Source organism: Podarcis gaigeae (assembly GCF_964106915.1).
Source record: "Podarcis gaigeae genome assembly, chromosome: 7".
In the NCBI taxonomy this organism is placed as follows: Eukaryota; Metazoa; Chordata; class Lepidosauria; order Squamata; family Lacertidae; genus Podarcis; species Podarcis gaigeae.
Window position 1 is genome coordinate 40,163,802 of NC_139683.1, and position 23,376 is coordinate 40,187,177.

General features: G+C 40.4%; 1 protein-coding gene across 3 annotated transcripts in view; it reads right to left on the minus strand.

Annotated features, from left to right (window-relative positions):
* The window catches only part of SNTG1 (syntrophin gamma 1), a 231,328-nt gene that overhangs the window by 49,344 nt on the left and 158,608 nt on the right, over positions 1 to 23,376 (minus strand). For all 3 annotated transcript variants that reach the window (XM_083747840.1, XM_083747839.1, XM_083747841.1), the window contains one exon: positions 9,776 to 9,814. In XM_083747840.1, the coding sequence (XP_083603966.1) occupies positions 9,776 to 9,814 (39 nt within the window). The remainder of the gene's footprint in view (positions 1 to 9,775; positions 9,815 to 23,376) is intronic.

The window sequence follows — 23,376 nt, forward strand, 5'->3', positions numbered from 1 at the left end:
CGCGGAACGAATTCTTTTCGTCTAGCGAGGCACCACTGTACTGATTTCCCAACAACTTAAAAAAAAAAATAAGTTTGATGAATTCCAAGCACCTTCCCTGGCAGCTGAACATGGGATAATATTTTCCTTCCTGCAAAGCACACAATGGATCCTTCTCAGAAATGCATTTCATGATTCCAGAAGGTTGATGTGAAAGATAGATGAGGCTGCCATACACAGGCTGTAAAATTTAGTATTTAAGGGTTGAAGATAAATGGGAGGGCAGCTGTAGATTTGGAACGGAAGCTGTTGCTAGATCATTTGCAGCTTAAAATATATGTTCTCATTTATCTATGTGGCCTAGCCCCTCTTTACAGCAGCACTGAATAAACTGTTTGTGTGCATATACAGCAGCATGACTTTCAGATTCGTTAAACTTCATAAAAAAAATCATTCATTTCAAAATAGAATAAGAGTCCTAGTGACCTGATTAAGTTAAAGTGCTTACACTGCAAACTGATTTTCCATCTGTTGATGGCGATGAGATAAGGAAATGGCTCCCAAACAGGTGGACATGAAGCTTGATGACCAACAGGCAATTAGATAAATCCATGGAGCAAAACTATCAATGACAAATTAAATCATATAGTTATATGCCACCTCAAATAACAGAGGCAGTATTATTCTCAGTAGTAGTTGCTAGGAACATCCTTTATATTCTCAGATTATATTCTGGGTTTCCCAGAAGCATCTTGTGTGACCTTTGGTCTAATCCAGGAAGGCATATTTTATTTTTGGCTTATTTTCAGACAAATCTGCACAGAATTGCAGCTGAACTTCTTATTATCTTAATTTCATTGTGCTATTGTGCTGTAACAACCTCCTATGTCTGAGCTTACATACAAATCCATTGAAATAAGTGTGACTTCACCTGCATATGCGCCTTTAGTACATAAATTCTAATTATTCCAAGCTGCTACTGGTAAAATTTGGGAAAAAATCCATATGAAATACAGCATTTTCATATTTGAAATGAGTTTTTCAAATCAATATGCTCAAGAGTGAGGCAATGTAGAACTGTAGGGCTGTGAAGCAAGAGATATCTAATTTAATTTAGTAAGTAAGCAAAGCTTAAATTGTAAAAGAAGAGATGCAACCATAATTGCCATTTTGGAAGTGGAGGCAAGATAGAAACTCAACAGATATAGCCTTTGCTAGTATAGAGACAGACAAGTGTTAAAAAGGGTTGGCCCTCCAGATGCTGTTGGACTACAACTCTTGTGGTCCCTGACCATTGGATATGAATTGGGAGTCCTGAAAAAAATGGGATGCAGGTTATCCACCTCTTTTGAAACGTACAAAACCCTACCAGTAAAGTTGGCAACCCCACATAGATATGCTCTGTCTGAAGATCAAAACTGGCCTTCTAATCCCAGATACCTCTTGACTGGTTGTGGTTACTGGGAAACACTCTTTCTGCGTGCTCAAAGACTCTTCTCCGTTTTTTGCATCCCCATCCACTTTGCTTCAAGCTTGCCCACCAAACTGAAATTGACAAAACTTCCCTACACTACAGAATTAACGAAGAGAATTCTCCCCCCCCCTCTTTTTGCATTCTGTCTCTTATGCAGCATCCTTAACTACCTGCATATTTTATGCACTAAAGACATAGTGGAATTTGTATTCTGCACTTCATCTGAGCTGCTTTTTATCCTCACGACTGCCTTCTGGGATAAGTCAGGATGAGAGATCATGACTTGCAACTCAAGGCCAAACTGTGAGCTTGAAGGCTAATTACACTTAAGAACACAGCTCAAAACAGATTTCAAAGAGTCTATCAAATCCTCAGGTGGATTAAATGATTTATATGAGATTGCTGTAAAAACCTACTGAACAATGGGCATAGTCCATATGAAGATAAGCATGTTTATACCCTATTGCACACTACGAAAGAGTGAACTGTATGCTTAAACAGAATACATGGTATTTTGAAATTCTCAGTGTTAGCTATGGGACACATTTTCTTCTAAGATTTTCAGACAATATTTCAAAGACAGGGAAGGAGATATATTTTTCAGGAATCATACAATGGGCATACACATTGCCATTTCCATTGCCTTAGAAATTTCCAAAATCTTAGTCGCAGATGTATATATGCTGCTCTGCAATGTGAGGAAGGGAGACTGGGTCAGGGGGAGGTAAGATTTGCCAGGATGGAAATTCAAAAACATGTCTATCTATCTAAACCCGAGGAGAGAAATTATCTTAAGAAAGGCTTTTGAGAGAGTCAAACACTTGGCAGTACTTTATTCATTCATCTTTTATCATTATTTAATTGATATTTCCTAATTTTATTCCTAAGTATACAGTCCTAACATCTGAGGCATACTGAGAGCTTTGGACTAAGCTCGCATGAGCAGCTAGTTTGACTAGTACAACTTCTATAAGCTAGATGAAGCTATAGATGAATGTAACCATATTTCATGAACTGATCAATAACAAAGACTTTAAATTGCATTGATTTAAGGCTCTGATAGTTTCTCTTTCCCCCAGCTCCCATAATAAACAGCATGACTGTTATGTTAGGCTATATATTTGGAGGTATGGGGCACTAGGTTGAATGTATTCATTATTACCTGACAGATCTTCAATACTCTAATATAATGAGAAAGTAGACTAATGCCAGATCCCCTGTAAATTATAATATGAAAGTTAACATTATTTCCATTCACTAGTTGATGCTGAAAGCTTTACCATACTGCAATAAAATAAGTATAAAAATCAAATGCCTTCCTGAATTTCAGCTCTTGATGTTAAGATAAAAACAACAGGAACGGGAAAACTAGGAGACAAGTATTGTATGCTTTTCAAAGAAAGGTTTCAAAGAAGTCTATTTCCATGGCAGTTTTATCCTGGCATCACCACCCCTACGGTTATTGCCTATGTGCCGAAACTTTTCACAGTAAAGGAATACAGAAGAGCATGGCATGCAATTTTATAGATAAATGTCCTATCAATGGTCCAAGATGATCAGTAAGGGTGTGAGTCTGAAATATCCTAGATTTCTTTGTTCTTGCATAGAAGAGTAATATCCTATGACAACAAACCTGCCATAACAAGATAACAATATTTGAATCGGGGATGGGGGGGGGGGAGTGTTGAGTGAGTAAAGCCCAAAATGCTTTTACAGGTATTATCACCTTCAAGCATAAATATAGTTATACTTAGGTTGTTGGAAGATTCTGCTTATGGAGATGAACAGCAGAACTGACAACATATCAGTGCCAGATCAACAGAATGTCATCTTAGAAATTTGCAGTGAACATCCTATGCATACATGATACATCTTTTTGGAATTTGTTTGAACTACTTTGCTGCGGGTGAATCTAAAGATTGACAGACAGAAATGCTAAAACTCCTTGCACGAGGCTAGGGCTTCCTCTTTTCGCCCGTGCAGCGGATTGCCCGTCCCTCCCTCCCTAGAATAGGGTTGTTCGCTTTGACCTTGCTATGCCTGTCATGGGGTCGTCTGCTTTGGAGCGGGGGCCTGGTAGGAATTTTGTCCATCTGGCTGATTGGCTGGGGCCATTTGGTTTTTGCCTACTGCGTAGCAAATCGTCACAACTTGTAAGGTTGCGGTTAGGCATTGGTTTATGGTTTGGTTGGTTGAGGGGCATGGATTGGCTGTGCCTGCCCCTCTAATGCTGCTGCTGCAAGGGATTCCGTTAAAGGAATTGGGGGCTAACTATTGCTTGTCCACTCTGTCAAGGGGGCTCGGGCCATAGCAATGAGCTCCTGGTTGCATTTGGGGTGAGGGCAGGTTCCCTGCTCCGCGTAACCCCCAAGTGCATTCCCCCATTCTGACTTTCGCATCATGCGGAATGTCACTCTGTCCCCCATGGTGGGGGCAGATAGTCGCAACCAATGCCTAAGCAACCACTCACAAATTTGTATTTTAATAAAGTTGTGGCCAAAATTATGCCAAAAACCTTAAACAAAAATTCTGTGTGATGTGTGAGTTATTGGGGTGGACCTGGGGACCTCGACACACAATAATAAAACATTTTTTTCATGATTTCTGTAAACTAAATTTTAACATCCTTCTGTAAAACTTAGGTGTTATGCATAGTTGTACTTAAAATGTCTACGTCATCAGTTCCAATTAATTTATGGAGTTTATACAGTTTCCTAAGGAATAACATTCATCTAGGCTTACTCAGTGTTTTCACATTCTAAACACAAGAATTATTAGTTCTGTGACCATGAATAGAATTGTACTGGGAATGCCTAAACCGTGCCTAGTAAAATTATTTTGAATCAATTCAGCCGGGCTAATTTTCAAGTGGATTTTGTTCCTTCATCCTTACAGTGGATGTATATGAGACCCAACTCTAAATATAACCATGGTCAAGGAAATGCAAAGCTGCTAATATGCACCCACTGTAGCAGATGAAAGCTGCTCACATCTCAAGGATATTTCAATGAGATCTAGATGCAAGTGCATGGCTCACAATAGCACGACTTTGCTATGTATCACTATCACATGGAAGTGGATTGACAGAACTGCTAGGTTACACTCTAAAATTTCAAACAACAGCAGCAACAAAACCATGCTTTTCTCTCTGTATTTCCACCAATCCCTATTGAGTTTCCTTCGGATTCGGGAAGCTGGCTAATGTCCCATTCCTTCTACCTGGCATTTCCAGCAGCTCTCTTAATTTACCTTAACTGTCTTTGCATGAATACAGCATGCATTGCATGCCAATGTGCACAGCAAGCATTCAAGCTGACCATCTGTAGGAAAGCCCACTTGCCAAATGCTCAGTTAACCAACTGGCTACCAGGACCCTGCACTGTTCCTGCAGACAGAGAATCATGCACCTTGTTTTTTTAAAAAACCAGGAAAGGGAATTGCTACACACATTGGGCCTAAAAGCTTCTCAAACACTTGCCACGTAACTTGGGACACAGTGCAGAAGGACACCAAGAAAGGCATACATTCTCAAAACATGAGAAGCCTAAAGAATCCCAGACTGAAGAAATAAGGCTTCTCAGAAGAATCTAAAGCAGTAGTGAGAATGAATTACATTACATTTCTTTTACCTCTTTTTCTTTTACAACTCTCTTTGGGGAATTCTCTTCCTTTAAATAAAACCAAGTAAACATGTAATAACAAAGGCATTCTCAGCTCAAATCAATGCAAAAATAATCAAACATTAGTTGCAAAAATAATCAATGCTTAGTTGCACAGACAGCTGACAGGGCAATATGAGGGAATTATCGCAGCGTAATTGACACCCTGGTGTGCACTTCTGCTTAATTTAACAGCAAGAACCCAGCTCCCCTATGCGTTTTTATACACACTTAGCAATAGTTGTTTCAACCTAGTGCCTTCCTTGTCGTGATGAGCCTGATCAAAAATCTGTTTAGTGACAACAGATGGTGACGGGGCAAATATATTCTAAGACATAAAAAAATTCCATTGATATCTGTCAAGAGATGCTGAGTTAAAAGTTTTTGAGAAACAACTATGGAGAATTGAAGCAATTATCTCTATATAGTCTCAAATATCTCAAAGCCGTGTGTGAGTGTACACACAGACAGAGAGACACCCACACATGTGGCCATACATTTCCCTTCTTCTTTAGGTATTAGAAACATATATGGAGACAATTGTTTCAATATGTAACTGATCCCATTAAATGCCTAAAACCCTAATATTAATATTTTATTTCAGCGCTCATTTTTAATTTTACCGCTCTGCAAAGAGTTATAATATGAATAATGTCTACTTGGAGCTTATTATTTCACAGTGAAAATATTTGTATGTAGTCAGCTTCAACACAGATGTCTATCAGTCAGATAAATACTGTCCTATCATCTTGCCCCTGATAGCTTTGCTCCTCTTTACAAATGGATCCTCAAAACACAACCAAGGGGGACAATAAATGTGATCTGCTGCAGTGACAAGGGCCGAATTAGGAATGGTAACCCCAAGTGCCTGCATTTTAATACCTAACTTGACATCCCCCAAATATGTACCGCTCACCTTTAACCCTTGCACTTTGGTGTTGTTTGTGCAGTCAGTGGATTCCATGCATATGCAGGCCATAGTGTGGAACTCTCTAGAAAGCTCAGACCAGGACTCAAGGCAGCTACTGCTTATATTTGGAGCCATCCTGGGTATGTGCTAAGGGCTAGGACAAATATCTTCCATCATTGTCCTTTTGACCACCAGGAGAAAAAAAGAGGAAGCCCACATGCCAGGAAAGATCAGTGGGATACACTGAAATGACTTGTAACTGCACAGATGACTAGTCAAACAAGACTTCTAAGCAACCACAACCTCATTTTTCATATATGGGATACATGAATGCTGGTTTATTTGAAGATGAGTGCAAGAATTCTCACAAGGAAAATCTGTGCAGAGGTGCATTGACAAAAGTAGCATCTGCTCTTGTTCAAAGTCTATTATATAATGCTTAGTGAAAGCAGAGCCTTTGAAGTCTATGAATAATGTTAGAATTTCTGCTCTACAAAGATGCAGGATTGATATGTCTCTACAAAATGCAGTGGAGGGCTCACCAAGAATTAGGTGGCCTTCAGACAACCCACTTTCCCCAGCTACAACATTACATCTGCAATATGAAAATAATAACACAAACCTGCCTTAAAGTTCTGTTGCAAAAATTACTGAGACAACACATGTGAAGCACATTAAACAAATTGCATAAACACAGTTATAATTTCCCCATCTAGTGGGGGAAATTACTCAACACCTGGTAGCTGAAGGAGATGACTGCCTCTAGACCTTTAGTAAATCTCTGTCCTAATTGTTCAAAAGAACGAGCCCACGAAAGCACATACACCCTCCCACTGCCCATAGGGGGTGGGTGGAATTATTGCTAATGCCAGGTGACCATCTTATGGTGGAGCAAATTTACCCTATCTTGCTCAGAGGAGGGTTTTTGGCCTTCCTCCTTGCGTGAGGAGGAGTGTGGGGAGGGAATCATATCAATGGTGAGGGGCTTCACTTCTTTATATGGCTCATCTCATCTTCCTCATCCTGTGCTTTTGCAATGACCACCCACCCTTTAAGCAGTGTATGATTACCCAGCCACCTCTGGGGGGGGGGGTAGTAGGAATTTAAGAGTACCTTTCATTGTCCTTGGAGTACAACTTCTGCCTACTCTCTACCATTTGATTTGGGCCATATGTGGATAATTTGACTTCCAATTGCCTGCCATTTTGTCACAACTTGGCATTTAGGGTACGCACCCATGAGGCACCTGTGGGTAAATGGCTTCTGACCTACTGCTTTGCATTCCATTCAGGTCCAGGGAAGCTCCTCCTCTGATGCCCTCTTGCATCTCTGCCTCCTAAGGCTTGAACAGCTGCTTGTTGCAGGAGCCCTGGCTATAAGCTCCCCAGGCAGAAAGAGCCTCTGGGCCTGGCCTGGGGGTGCTTCCCATGCTCCTATGGGGCAGTGTGAGGAGGCACCTCTCTTTGGGGTGGGGCAGCTCAGAGACCAAGGATGGCAGCAGTGGCTGCCTGGAGGACTGCCAAGGAGAGGGGGGAGAAGAGGAGAGGAGAGGAGGCTGAGGAAAGACTCCACAAGGGAGGGCGTTTGAAAAAGGGTGAGAGGCTGCCAGCTCTGCAGGCAAGGGGAGACATAACTGGGCTCCTGAACCCCACAGGGGTGCCACAGAAAGAAATGTAGTTGGTTAAGGGAGCTGTGGACTCAAAAACCTCTGTATTATGAGATTAACGGAAGTCATCTTCTGAAAGTAAAAGGATACCAGACTCAAAGCTCACTACGCAAAAGCAAAAATCCAGCATGCCTGACCAGCTTGAGTGTTGTTTGTATCTGGTTCAGAAAATAACAAGGAACTGGAAGGGGACAGTCAACACAAAAAGGATCTGGAAACCTGGAGGAGATTAAATTGTGCATCTGTTTATTTTTAAGAAAATGTTTACATTAACTTTTCGAATTCACCACCACTTATTACTGTTCCCATCTCTCCCAGGTACTGACATTTTCTGTCACTGATAAACAGCTGCTCGGCAGTGATGAATTCCAAGAAAATGAAGCACACCTGCGTTTCTCTGTCCTAACTTGGCAGACCAAATATAGAAGCCCTTATATGTCACCTTGACATTTTCTAATTGCAGTGCTCTTGGAGCCTCCTTTTGTGGAAAGAAATGGAAATTTCCCTCCCCCTCTATCATTTCCCTCTAGTGCTGCAATGCTTTCAGATGGTGAGCTCCTTCTGCCTCAGGACAGTATCTGGAGATCTATTACCAAGCTTGAAAATTCATGCTATAGGATGAATCACAAGGTGTTTATAATAATAACTGAGGAGGCGTTTGAGGGGCTAAAAGAAGACTCATATATAACTTAATAAAACATATGAATAAACAAGCTAAGTTGAAAGAAATCCAGAACAAGTGAGACAATAGCTTTTTATGGAGACAACAACTTGAAACAGCAATTCTTTCAGAAGTGGGTTAACAGGAGTTTCAGGGTTAGACATTTTTAAAAGAGAGAGAGAGACAAAAAGAAAAGAACCAAAAGACCTTTCATTGGATCCTTGCAGTATTTTAAATGGCAGCTTTCCTTGAAAACAACAGCCACACATCTAACTCCTCCTCTGTAGCATATGACATCACAACATGACATCATGGTGCCCTGTAGTTTCCTGCCTTCAATCCACGTAATTTTTAAAAAATATTAACACCTTTACAATACCACCCAATTCTGATTATTATTTTTTGCTGTTATTTTGGGTATAAATCCAAATTATATGCAATGTAACTATATGCAACACTTAGACAATAATTAAAATTCATGACCCTACACTCTTCCATACAAAAAGAGAAGCTACCAGCTATTTTCACCCATGCAAACAGCTCATGGAAGAAACAACCTTACATGCTGAATCCAGTACTATGCAATGTCTAGATCACAACAATCGGCCTTAATTTTATGAATGACATACTTTTTTATGTATTAGAGGCATTCTGCAGTACCTTTTTTGTTCCTCCGGTTCACTCTGGTCTAATTAGGATTTTGATTTGACAATGATAATTTCTTAAAAGAAACCAGGAACTTGAAGGCCATGTGCAATTTTCTGTGGCTTTCTTTCCATTCAATTTATTTGTGTCGTTTCCTCTCCCTACATTACCAACGCATACACATTTTCTATGTCTGCAAAAGAGCAATCTTGAAGCAATGGTATGTAAGAGTGCCTCAAGATGCTTTTTGTATAGAGTTTTACTAAGGCATTTATGTATTTATGCAGCCATATTTACAATCAACTTAACTTTTCTTTTTTGAGGTGTTTTATCAGTTTGAATAATTAAAACACAACACACACAAAACTTGAAACTATCATGCATGCGATCAAGTTTCCCTTTATTACAGTGTACAACTTTGGAAATGCCACCAAATAATTTAGGACTCCAAAATCCAGTGTGAAATTCAGAAGCATCTCTGAATGTTGTGTTGTCTATAGTCCTTCTGGCTGTTAATTTTGTGAAATGGGACACACTATTGAAAGAGTCAGCCTGGTGCCTAAAGATATATAATGATGGCACCAGATCAGCCCCCCTGGGGAGAGCATTCCACAAACTGGGAGCCACTGCAGAAAAGGCTCATTCTCATGTTGCCATCCTCCAGACCTCTAGTGCAGGGGAACACATGAAGAAGGGCTTCAGATGATGATTGAAGGCTTATTTTGCCAGAGACAGAACAACTGGATATTAAGGTTTCAAAATATATTTTTTCTTCTCTTACCTGCTGGTTTACGGGGAAATTCCTGTTGATTTTTTTAATCTATAAAAGTGAATACAGAAATTGATTAATAAATAAGCATATTCAACTATGAAAATCAGGCACATCACATGTCCATTGGCATTGTGATAGATTTACTTTGTGAAACGATTCAAAGCCTACCAAAAGATGCTGACAGAGTTGGTTTTGTGCACATTTTTAGGGATTCAGTATTTCTAAATGTAGTGCATTTCTGAATGTGACAATGGATGGAATTCAACAAGTTCTATCTTTGCAAGCAGATCAGCTTGCCAATGGAATGAGCCCAGCTTCCCCTGCACACTGTTCTGGGGGGTCTTCCCCAATGATGGGGTTACATGGAGTAGAGGGGGGGAGAGAACCCATTGTGCAAGTGCATTGGGCAGTGCTTCTACTACTATGGTTCATTAAGTGAACTGTGCCCAATGTATGCCTGAGTGTTCTGCAAACCACTGTTTTCCTTTGATTTACTTATACTCTATACATTTCATTTTGTTGCACATTAGGGCTGGTGTTCTTGTAAACCTGAAAACATTTCAGAGCTTGAACTGCTAACATTTACTAACAGAATAAAATATATGTTTGTATTCAAGAGAAAAGTGAACCAGAATTACAGATGAAGCCTTAAACACAAAGTGGATGATCTATATCAGGGGTCAGCAACGTGCGGCCCATGGGCCAGATGTGGCCCACAAAGACCGTTCTACCGGCTCACAAGCTGCCCCCGAACCAGTGGCGTAGCATGGGGGTGCAGGGGGGGCCGGCCGCACTGGGCGCAACATCTTGGGGTTAGGGTTAGGGGGCGCAAATCCATGGGTTAGGGGGCGCAAATCCACGGGTTAAGGGGCGCAAATTACTGGCCTTGCCCCGGGTGCTGACAACCCATGCTACGACACTGCCCCGAACCGAGCCGCCTGCTCAATGAGTCGCCTGCATGCTGCGCTTAACTGGAGCAGCAAGGTGCGAGGACTCACCAAGCGGCGCTGGAAATCACATCTGCACATGCGCAGATACCAGAAATCAAATCTGTGCATGTCCAGATGCCGAAAAGCGCTTCTGCACAGGTGCGATTTTCTGCATCTGGGCATGCGCAGAAGCAATTTCCAGCACTGCGGACATGCACAGAAGCAATTTCCGGTGATTTTGTGTCTTAGCAGAAAGTGAACAAAATGTAAGGAGGCAAGCTTTATAGGGAGGATACTTCAAACGCTTCTGGTATAGTATACAAGGCTCTGAAATAAAAGGATATCACAAATAAACATGCCTGTGACATAGGTACTTCTTTATGACAGCATAGAAAAATAGGTTCTTTTTCATACCTACATGTGTTCTACCTACATAGAGCCAAAGCACCACAACTCTAGATAGTTAAATGATGTCAGGAACTCACAAAATGCGAAACATAGCATATTTAACAACATAATCTAAAGAGCCATTAAAAGCTAGAGGCTCTATCCCAATGTAATCCAACTCAGAGTAGATCCATTGAAACTAATGGACTCAGGTCCATTCATTACAATGTGTCTGATCTGAGTGGAATTTAGCTGGTTACAACCATAAATCTTAGCCATTGGTTGTCTGGGCTAATTCCTGATGGCATTTCGGTCTCAGGTCTGGATACTCATGTACAAAATGCACAATGTCATTTGAAAGATGGATATGGCTTCCTTTCCAAATATGTGAAAGCGGAAATTGAGAAGACGTCAGGTTCCAACTTATGTTACCGGCATGGAACATGTGTGAACCTTTTATTACACCTGATATAATCAAAATATATTTTGCTGCCTGTACCCAAGCAGTATCTCATGATGGTATTTCATGAGGTATTTCCCAAGAGATCAGAAAGCCTCCTATGTGCAGCAAAACCCATATAGGTTAGCCTAATACTTTTATTTAAGGCAACATAAACAAAGGTTTTGATAATGATGTGTTAGTCTGCCTGGATTAATGGACTAGTACAGAGAAGATGGCTCACAACTTTCTACCAATCTGAAAACTACTTGGTCAGCTAATGGCATGCAAATTATTTCACCCTCACAGCTTTTTGGAGGCCCCTGCCACCGTGTGGCCTCAGTTACCCAGTCAAACAAACAAGCTACTCCTGGAGATCAAGGCTTTGCATCTTGGAGATAAAAGCTTTCTGCACGTATGGAGAAAGTGAATATGGGAAAGCTTTTTGCAGCAATATCCAGAAGTGACAAAGACTCTGTGACATTCTTCCAGAGGTGTGCCAAGAGTGCTAGCAGCACCATCAGCTGTAAACAAAGGGATGAACTGGAACGAAACACCCACTCTCTCTAGGCATCTCTCACTTGTCAGTAAAATGAAAACACATTTAACAAGATACAGCTTGACCCAAGACTGTCAAGAATGACACAAACTCAAATGATTTCCACTTTGTTTGTTTTTTTAAAAAAAATAAGAAATATTTTGATGAAGGCAGGATGAATACTGAGGAAATGTAGAGATAATAGTGTGCAAATCTAACACATTTTAACTGTATTATAGCCAGTATAATTTCCTCTGGGAGCTTTCAGTCAGGAGCATCTACACATAGAAACTTCTAGTTCTGGGAAGTATAATATCATGTTTACTACCTAAAATTTACCTTTGTTTGAGATGCAGACATAAAATTGTAAAATCCTAACTGACAAGCCACTTTTCAAAACCACATTATCATTTGATAAATTACCTATGGAACACTATTTTGCATAAGCAGCATGGTATGGAAGCAAACTTTAAAGTACTAAACATGTGACTCTGTAATGATCAATAATAGTTTCCAGTGATGTTTTTATTTAGATTTCCCACTCTCATTGTAAATATAGGTCCAATGTTGCACTAAAGCAATATAGATCATATCTCTTTGACATATGGTAAATAATTTTTACAGTAATTTGTTTGACTATTCATAGATGGCATTCAGTCTGGAAATTCCAGGGCTACTATAAAAGAAAAAGATTTCTGGCCCTGCAGAAAAAAGCAACAAAATTTCATTGATTTATTAGATAGGCCCTGTACATTCATTTCCACCGTCCAGTACCAATTCCTCTTCCTGTCCAATTATCTGCAATGTACTTTAACTGTGTGACCCGAAACATCACTAAGCAGAAGTTAAGTCCCACTGAGTGTAGTATGGCTTACTCTTGAGTGGGTATAGGATTGCTGCCCTAGCCTCGTGCAAGGAGTTTTAGCATTTCTGGCTGTCAATCAATAAATGGCAACATTAATTTCTTCCCAACAACAAGGGAAGCCCCAATCGCATCAGTGGCCAACGATCACTTAGCCCGCCCCCAACTTTGGAGTGTCCTGGCGGCCCCCACCGCAACACGTGCTCTCCATGAAGGAGAACACGCTTTACCAAAACAGTCTACAATGTGCAGGTATTTTTCTTCAAGAAAACATAATGCAGACTGAGTGCATATAGGCAGAGACATAATTTTTGGTTAAAAACAACAGCAAATAGACAGTAACCATAAAGCAGGGTAATGATTCTGCTACCTTGTGATATATGTCAAGTGAGCTGGTGGATATTTTCCAGCATAGCAGTGCCAGTCCATGATGTTGTGTCACTGCAATGACCTACGCCAGCCTGCAGCACTGGCAAAGTGCCAGAGAACTGCCACAGGTCGTGACATTGCAATGGCGCTAAGGGCATTTTGTCTCCTCTAAATGTTTTTGTTTTTTTCCCCCATTCAGAACTCAGAAGCTATGCTATCTAGCTTCTCCATTCAGGTAGTAGATTCATCACATATTACAAATCAACTTATAAACCAGGTATTTTTGTATTCTAGTAACCATTATTCATGGATTGAAGTAAGGAAATAACATGTTTTATTATACTGTTACATGTGCATATCTATGATATATTTTGTAAAAACTTAACCAGGTGGGGTTTTCTTTTTTTGAAAAATGCAATAAAATTATTAAAAAGGGGAGATGGACATAAAAAGAGGTTCATGATAGCTCAGTTACTTCATGTGGTATGGAAATATTCTTATTTACCTATTAGATTTCTATTCTCTATCTTCCATTAGTAACTCAAGGAAATTTACCCAGGGTGCCCAGGATCTCCTATCCAGACACTGACAAAGCACATGGTACAGCATAATGTTCCTTCAGGCCCTGGGACCAAGGTTAACTGACTTCTTATAACAAACAATATTAATGCTACACAAAGAACCATTCTTCAATTTCATGTTAGCTTTCTTCTCTTGCAAAAGAGGTTCAGTTATTCTGAACATCCGCAGACCACTTTAAAACTTCTCTTAAATTATGGTGGGTGCAGCTGGCTGTGTGCCCCCCTTTTCCATTAAGAATGTCTCCTGGACTCTGGAGTCTGCCTGAGCTTCTTGATCTGAAAAAAGCCCCATGAGAGAAGATGCTTCATCATGTCTTCCCCTGAGGTGTAACTGAAGTGCAGAAAGCTGGCTACTAAGCACCAAAAATTGGTCTACTCACTGGATTTGTTTTTAAGGGACCCTCTAAAAAAACACCACCACCACTTTTCCACACTGAAGTAAAAGGACTTTACTTTAAAATCCAACAACAGTTGTCATGCACACAACTATGGTTATTCCTGCCTAAGTGTAGTACCTTACATTTGTCAGTTTGGGCCTAGTTCTCCAATCTGTTATGGACATGTTGAATTCTGATTTTATCTTCTGATGTACAAGCTACCTATCCCAGGTATTAGCTTGTATTACAGTTCAGTGACCCACCTGGTATTGTTGCTGATTAACAGTCTACCGAGAGGGAAAGTTTGGGACAGTTCAAAGCTTCAGATGGCTACAGTGGCTGCCCTGAAGTTCTGAGCCCTGCTGAGGTTTGTGTGTGGCAACTGTAATAAGCAGGTGCAACAAATAATGGTGCTGATATAGGGCAAGGTATGTTGGTCTATCACCTCCTATAGGACCAGTAGAGTTCTTACAACATCTGTGATTAGAAGTACTAGTCATCTAATGAGGACAATCAAAATGCTGCCAAGATGGCTGGAGTGCACATGTCTAAGGTCTCTGACTCCTTGGTATTTGTGTACAGCACTGAGGATCTGCTTTGATGCTGGAGAGCCCTGTAAATAAGAAGCAAAGGAGAAGGGTACCTCTCCTGTTGGAGTTGTTAGTATACCTGCTACCATGACTGGAATTCCACATTAAGGGCATCTGCCCTGTGATTTGGTGCTGAGTTGCAACACGGGTTTTATTGTGCCAGAATGAAGGTATAAAGTGAAACCAAAGCACCTTTCCAGTTTTATTATCCTATTAGAAAGACCTTAGGCACCAGCAGGATTAAGTCAATAGCATTATTACGGTAGTTTCACATCAGCAACCTCCTCGATTCAAGATTACTCTCTGGTTAATAACCAGTAGTGAACATATCACCATATTATTTGTTCTTCAAGTACATTTGAAAACTTTTAGTACTCACAAAAGAGGAAAAAAATAACAACAGGATGGCAGAAGTTAAGTATTTCACAAAAGGAAGAAGCACCAAGAAGCAAAAAAAAAAAAGAAAAAAGGAATGATAAAAATCTATTGTATTGGTGGCTTTATTCACAAAGATATAGCAAAAGTTTTTAAAGAACACATTTCAGGCCCTATCATGGCAATAAAAACAACAGCAGCGTATTTCTTCTTTAAAATTCCCAAAGATGGGATATCTTCACTTTTCAGAAAACTACACAAAAAGCTACTGCTTGTGTTCTGTAATAGATTAAATGAGGGAGTAAAATGAGCAAATCTCCTGTAATTCCTTTTTAATTAAACAGACTAATGCCAATATATGCATGTGGGGTGTGTGTGTGAAAATGTGTATCTTCAAAGCTTGAAATAAAACAAATGATGATTTCAACTACAGTGGTACCTCGGGTTACATATGCTTCAGGTTATATATGCTTCAGGTTACAGCTCCCGTAACCCAGAAATATTACCTCAGTTTAAGAACTTTGCTTCAGGATGAGAACAGCAGCGGTGCAGTGGCAGCAGGAGGCCCCATTAGCTAAAGTGGTGCTTCAGGTTAAGAACAGTTTCAGGTTAAGAACAGACCTCCAGAACTAATTAAGTTCTTAACCCAAGGTACCACTGTACAATTTTTTGACAATCTTTTCCTTTCTGTTTCCAGTGGCTGCCATTAAAATGACCCTGAAAATATCATGCTACTATTTTTGCCCAATGATAAAGTGAGGAGACCTTTCTTTATCAGGCTATGTGGCAACTGCAAGTGACAAATGCTTAGTTTCTTTCAACAGCAGCTGTAAAGTGCTTTGGTCTCTCTCTGAGGGTCTGTGACTACCTGCCCTGACAGTGTTGATAAATGGAGGGCTTCTCCACACTTACCTTTCCTCTGTGTTTTCCAGGTACGTTTTCCACTGTCTACACTTCCAAGCTCTGTGTCTGAGTGCTCTTTTTTTGTTCTGGAGCTTTCCCTGAGAAAACCGCTGAACTGGAGCAAACCGCAATCCACGAAAAACCAAAATTCCCATTTATTGCACTTCAATTTTAAAGAACAGGTTTTCATGGGGAAAGCTCCGAGGGATAAAACAGAGCGTGAAAGCATGAACTTGTGCCTAGAAAGCACAGGGCAAAAAGTAGGTATGGATAAGTCCTGAATGAGCTACCTGGAGTTCCCATCACAGCAGTCCCTGGAGTGAAGTGGCTATCAGTCACCAAAGTGTTGCTTAAAAGACATATTAAAATTAAACAGTCGTCGTCATAATTATTGTTTTCAGTTGTAATGCTTTCTATGCCAGTCATCATAATGAGCATGGCAATTATCACCTAAAATCAAGTCCTAACTCTGATTCTGAGGTTTAGCATGTGTGAGCAGCATTTTTACTTTCCCAAGACACCCATCATTGGGAATTATCCAATTGGTGACCCTTTGCTGACTCAAGGCATCTTGCCTCCCTAGGAGGGAGGCAATTTTCAAAGATTTCACTGCCTGCTAATCTGCCCAGATTTGCTCCAGAGGGTCAGAGTACTTCAACAGCAGATTTTGGAGCTGCAAGGAGTGATCAAAACTTGATTCAATTCCTGTTCAAACCAAACAGATACCTTCTGTCAGTAGAGGGACACCAATTAGATACCACCCCTTATTTTTGACTACTGGGTAAACTTTAGCTATTTGACTGAAATATCTCACACAGAGTTAAGAAGATACTCACCTCCCACACAGTAATGCTGCTGGGCTTGCAATAGCTCACTTTCCTTAAGCTAAATGATTGAAGATGCAAAGCAATTCTGTGCTGAGAAATATTTAATTTTTTTTAAACACACACACACATCAACATGACTCATCTTCTCCAAATCCTGGGATGAATAATTTAGAGCTGCATGAACAGCAGCATTTAACATAAAGTTACGTTGATTGTATTGTAATAGCTGTGAGGCCAATACATCCCACTGATGCATTTGCTCCTTTGCAAAGGGAAACGACAACAAAACTGGCATATGCTTAAAAAAAAATTTGCTTCAACCCACTGCAACTGTAAATCAAAAATAGAATTTCGAGTAACACTCTCAAAATTCCACTGCATAAATTACACCTAGCAGCCAGTGTCCCCAGTCTGCTGAAACATCTGTCATCATTACATACCGTATCTCCACTGTAATGAAAGTGGAACTTTCATGAAGAAACTGCTGCATGTTAACAATGCAAGCAGCTTGGAGAGCTTCATAGATGATCTACTAGACTGATCAAATGCACATCTGTTTACCTCTAATTTTCTGAAACTGCTTTCCTCTCGCTTCTAGGAGAGCACTTTTCACACTGCAGTGATAATTTATCATAGTTGAATGTTTAATCTTAAAGGCATTTCAGATTTCTTTACAAGTTACGAGTGCTTGAACCATTCTGTGCCTCTACGCTTTGTTGTTTTCAAGTATTTTTTTTTTATGGATTTGTTAGGCATATTCAACAACTTACAAACAAGATAGAAAGGTGAAGTCATTCCCTTAAGCAAAGTTCTTTTACAAGGAACCCTAAAACCAGAACAGAAGTAGGCAGTACAGGCAATGCACAGCAAGGTTCTCTTTGAACACTTGTTCAATAATGGAGAAAGGAGCTTCAGAACCTTGCCTGGGCAAGATTCCCAATGTCACTAATCTGCCTATATTGCCTGATTTCATGAATACATATCACTATCAGAGAGAACTATTTAAACTAGCTACTATTTAACTGGGAATTCAACCAGATCTTAAGACACACACTTTTGATCTGAGAGACTGAACTGCTTCAAGCTGTTAAGGCCCATTTTCTTTCAATTAAATCCAGTGTTGCTTGAGATTGAGCCCAATGATAATTGTGTCCTTAATTATTAAACAACTGTGAAACATTAGAGCTCCCCCTATGACTTGACCCACACAGGTCAAGCTTATAGCTGCTGCAGCACAGGCACCAATTTGAACTGTTGCAGTTAATGGAGTTGAGTTGGTTGCTTCTTCCCTGTTTGCAAGTTTATGAATTTAAATTGTGAGTTACTCCAACATTATCTGGGATATGAAGACAGATTATATTTTTGTGTGTACAGTGGAACCTCAGTTGTCGAAAGTAATCTGTTCCGGAAGACCGTTCGACTTTCGAAACAGTCGGCAACCGAGGTGCAATTGCCGGTCAACAAAATCAATTGAAAAAATGGATAAACACGCCTTGGAAGCCATTCAACTTCTGAGACATGTTCAAAAATGGAAGCATTCACTTCCAGGTTTTTGGCATTCGGTTTCTGAAATGTTTGACAGCCGAGACGTTCGAAAACCGAGGTTTGACTGTATACTGTGTGTGTCTATATATGTATGTGTGCATTCTTTAAAAACTTTCAGAATAACAGAATTGTAGAGTTGGAAGGGATCATCTAATCTACCACCTGCTATGCAGGAATCTCAGCTAAAGATCCCTAACACCATTGTCATGTGTTTGTGGTAGTCTGTTCCCATCACCAGTCTAGCCACAGCATTTTGCATGGACTGAAGTGTCTGGATCAGACCCAAGGGAAGCCCCATGTAGAGTGTGTTGCAGTAATCAAATCTCTAGCTTACCAGTGCATGGGCTGCAGCCTTCAATCAAGCCAATCTTTGGCTGCTTGGATTTGGACATCAATCATACAAGAAATATGCAAAATAACTATGCAAGTATTAGAAGTCACCCCAGAACTGGCTCCACGAAACAACTTCCAAGATAATAACGCCCACTCACATCATAAAGAGCTGATAACCCACCTACTCTCAGCAGCCAGAAGCATCATAGCCAGACAATGGAGAGACCTGTCAGGAGTAAGCATGGACCAATGGTATCAAATAGAATGGAAAACAGCCTTATTAGAAAAACTAAGCAATAAACTGAAACTGACACAGGGACAAATAGAAGATGCCTTCAGCCCGGTATGGTTCCCCTTTATCACATACACAGCTCAACAAGACAACAAGAAGAATCCGCCGACAGCATACGAATCAATCTAGCTAACCTGATCCAAAAACACACATACACATACCCCACTCACACAAAAAAAACAAATCTCACTACAGACAACTACAGACAACCAACTGCACCCTAAGCCACCCCCAACCTCTCTCACCACCAAGGAAATACAACAAGTGAATAGTCCCATAAAAGTGAAGCTGACACACAAAACCCCACACATACACTAAGCAGAAGAATAGAAGCATTGCCACCCAACCCCACCCCACTCACCCTTCCCCTCTTTCCCCCTTTTCTTCCTAACCTAACACTGTATGCAACAGTAATGTCTCACAACAAATGAAAGTGATCTGTAGAAAACACAACTTGAAAAAAGAGACAATGCACATATTTTTGTAAACTAAGAAATCTTTAATAACAATTTTTTTAAAAAAAAAATCTAGCCAATCTTTCATTTTGAATGACCTATAATGTGTGGTGCTTTTCAGTGCTCAAAATAAACTGTGGAAGGGCCAGGCTTCTGCCATGGCTATTATGTCCCAATATCTCAACAGATGGTGGGAGAAAGTGCAACTTTGGAAAGAGAGATGAGGCCTCCTCTGCTTAAGAGAAGTGACACAAAGGCAGCATATTTTTCTCACTGGGGATCACAAGGTGTGCTGAAAGTTTCGCAGTTCCTACTGGGAAGCAATGCTGCAAATGTTGTTTCACCCCAGAGTTGCTGTAAGCCAAAACAGTAAACAGAATCCCATGCAAGGAAATCTGGAAGAACTGAGTCACCACCAAATCACCCAATGGTCTTCCATGTGGAACAATGAGAAGTCACTAAGAGAGACACACTTATGACATCTCCTGTGATCATTATGGTGCCTACACTGGGGTCCAAACATTGATTAAAAGACCCCCTGTGGGTGCTCCCACTGGCAACGGGGCCCTAAGATGCCCTTTAAATGGCTGTGATCATGAAACACTATGTAAAAGCAGAAATTTAGACCAGAGCAATATCCTTCCAATACAAAGGGCAAGTCCCTCTTCTTTTTGCCCACCCTCTTACGTTTTCTGTGGTTACTGCTATCCCACCGCCCTCTTTACAGCCTCTCCTCCATATCCAAAAGCAGCTGTTTCAAGTCACCCATCCTCTTGCCAACTTGCACAGGTCTTCAGTTTTTCAGGCTATTTCAGCGACAGGCATCTCCAGGGTTAACCTCTCAGAAACTCAACAGGATCTTCGCAAGCCAATCAGCTGCAAAGTGCAGAAAAAGGAAGGAAAATTCCACCTGGCTCCTTGTGTTGTTTTCTGGCAATCTTTGTGCTGCAAGGATCAAAGAGCTACCAACTTAGAGCAACATTAACTGGTGCCAGAATCTCTTGATATGACTGTGCAGCAAGCTACGAGTATTCTCTGACACAAACTAAACTGTGATTTACAGAGCTTAACCTTGGATTAGCTGGCCCATAAGGCTTTCAAGTAATACTTTCCACACCAGCTGAGGCTCTTCTTATCCCGCTTTATCTTGATTTGTTTTCTCTGTGCTCCACAAAGGCATGGCGAGTCCATCTTTGCATCTCAGTGAGCTTATACTTACTTTCTGAGAGACAGATATCTTGACACTCTTGCCAAGAGCAAACAAGAACGCATTTCAAATACAGATCAGAAAATATGCTGTACTTCAGCTTGTTTAAATGTTTGCAGATATCCTCAATAACTGTTTTGCCATTCTGACACAGCTTGTCAAGTGACACTGCAATCATTGGCAACCCCAGCAAAATTATACACTGCACTGAGGTGGCACAAAAATTGTTAACCTCAGCTTAATGTATGCCAGAAGCCGTCTTGTTTCAGTTAGTTGAATCACAGACATTTCCAGCAGCATTCTTTTGTTGATAAATATTCTATTTTCTTGTAACTCTGTGGCTAAATGTCCTTTTCTTCGTCCTCAAATGTCCCTGTATAGTGGAATGCTCAATTCCTGCTTATGCTGTCAAATATTCAATTCTTCCTGTCGACTAACATTTAAAAGAACATTATGATTAGATTACAGATCAATTCCCCTTCAGACAAAAAAGACATTAAGGGAGCTAGGGGACTCAGTCACAGAAAAGAAGGGGTAATTTCATTCTGGCAAGACATTAACTATGAGCATTTAGCTTTATGACATTTCGCAATAATTGGCCATATAAGAACTACTTGATACTCCTTTCTTATCACTGAGTTGTATGAGATGCTGCACTAACTAGCAGAGGTGCACAAGAGTCCCAGCCCTTCATCCCGGGGGAGGGGCGTAATGAAGCAATTCCCAACCCTGGCTTCGGAGTCTAATTTTGGCTCTGTAATGCATACACTATTACAGTATTATTGGAAACAAGGAGTAGGGTCATAGTAACATAAGAAGAGCCATAATGGATCCCACCTAGCTCAGACTTCTGTTCCCATAGTATCCCCCCCAAAAAAATGCCTATGGAAAGCTCACAAGCAGGACATGAGCACAACTGTGCTCTCTCGCCGCTTCTCCCCAGCAACTGGTAATCAAGTGTCTGTTCTGAATCTCCTACTGTTCAGCTTCATTGGATGGCCTCAGGTTCTAGCATCAGGAGGAAGAACACCTTTTCACCTATCCACTTTCTCTACATCATCTATATTTTATAAGCCTTCATCATATCCGTCTTCCCATAATTGCTTTTTCTTCTTCTACCAGTTGCAAGAAACCAAAGGAGAGGAGAGGGCTCTTGTGCTTGAATCCTGCTTATGGGATTCTGATTGGCTACTGCGAGAACAGGATGCCAGACTAGATAGGCCATTGGCTTGACCCATGAGGCTATTTTTACATTTTCATATTCTTACCCTAAAAAGCTACAAATACTATAACCTACACGATGGAGAGATGCATTTTATTGTTTTATTTTCCAGATCTACAATATCCTTTTTGAGATGCAGTGACCAGAATTTTCATAGATTTTTAAAAATGATATCATTATATGACAGTTTTATTTACTATTCCTCTTCTAACAATTTCTGACATGGAATTTGCTTTATTCGCAGCAGCTTTCATTGAGTTACACAAACTCAGGTTCCCTTTCCTGGTCAGTCAATACCATTTCAGACACCATCAGTGTTTATGTGAAGTTGGGAGTTTTTGCCCCATTGTGCATCTCTTTACACTTGCTTATGGACCATTGCATTGTGTGCCATACAAGAGCCAACATGGTCCATTGCAGAGCTCAGGACAAAACCACACCAGGCACAGCTAATTGTGGGAGGGATTGGGACATTCAGCACACATCACAGAAGTGCAGAACAGAAGATCTTACTCCATACTTCAAATCATTCCATGGATTGCTGAAGCTTAAGCCAAGCCATACAACATTACCAGAATAAACTCCTCTCCCCCACGTTTTCCTGCCTGGACTATGGGGAACTTTAACTGCCTATGAATTTGCTGTATACATTACAATTTTGTAAAAACATGCCACATAATAGCAATGTGTTAAAACATCATTATTTCTGTGGCAATAATTACAGTGCTAATCAGAAGCAATTAATCAGAGGCAATTGAAATTTGGCTTTAAAATGTTTGCTGCAACTGTAAGAACATCACTCCTTGAAATACCAAAAATATTCCCAAGCACAAGCTAAAATTAGTAATAGAAAATAGTTATAGAGTAAGCACAAAGGTTAGCAATAGTCCCATTTGTCAAGGTTGTCATGAGACTGACAGCCATACGCAGTGACAGCACTATCAAGATGAATAAATAGTGAGGGAATTGGCGAGTGCGGCACAGAACATTACAGTTGGCAGACAGATTCAAGTCTGCAATACCAATTCAGTATTGACACCAGCTGGAATGGTTCTGTAGCTGGATATAAATCTCCACAAGATACAAAATTCTTCAGTATGTTCCCGGCATTAGAAACAAAATTAATTTTAGAAGCCTGTGGAGGATATTGCAAGATTCAGAGAACTCAATATGATACCAAAACTAAACTAAAGTAGGGCAATATTTAACAGTTGAGAGGGAGGGGAGGGGAGAAAGTAATTGGTACTGGTGGGAACAGACACAGAATAATATCAGTCGGGAATTCCAGCTAGGAATATTATAGAATGATATGCAAGGATGCCTAAAATCATCATCACCATCGCCACTGAGATTATATACTCAGAAGGAACTGTAGCATA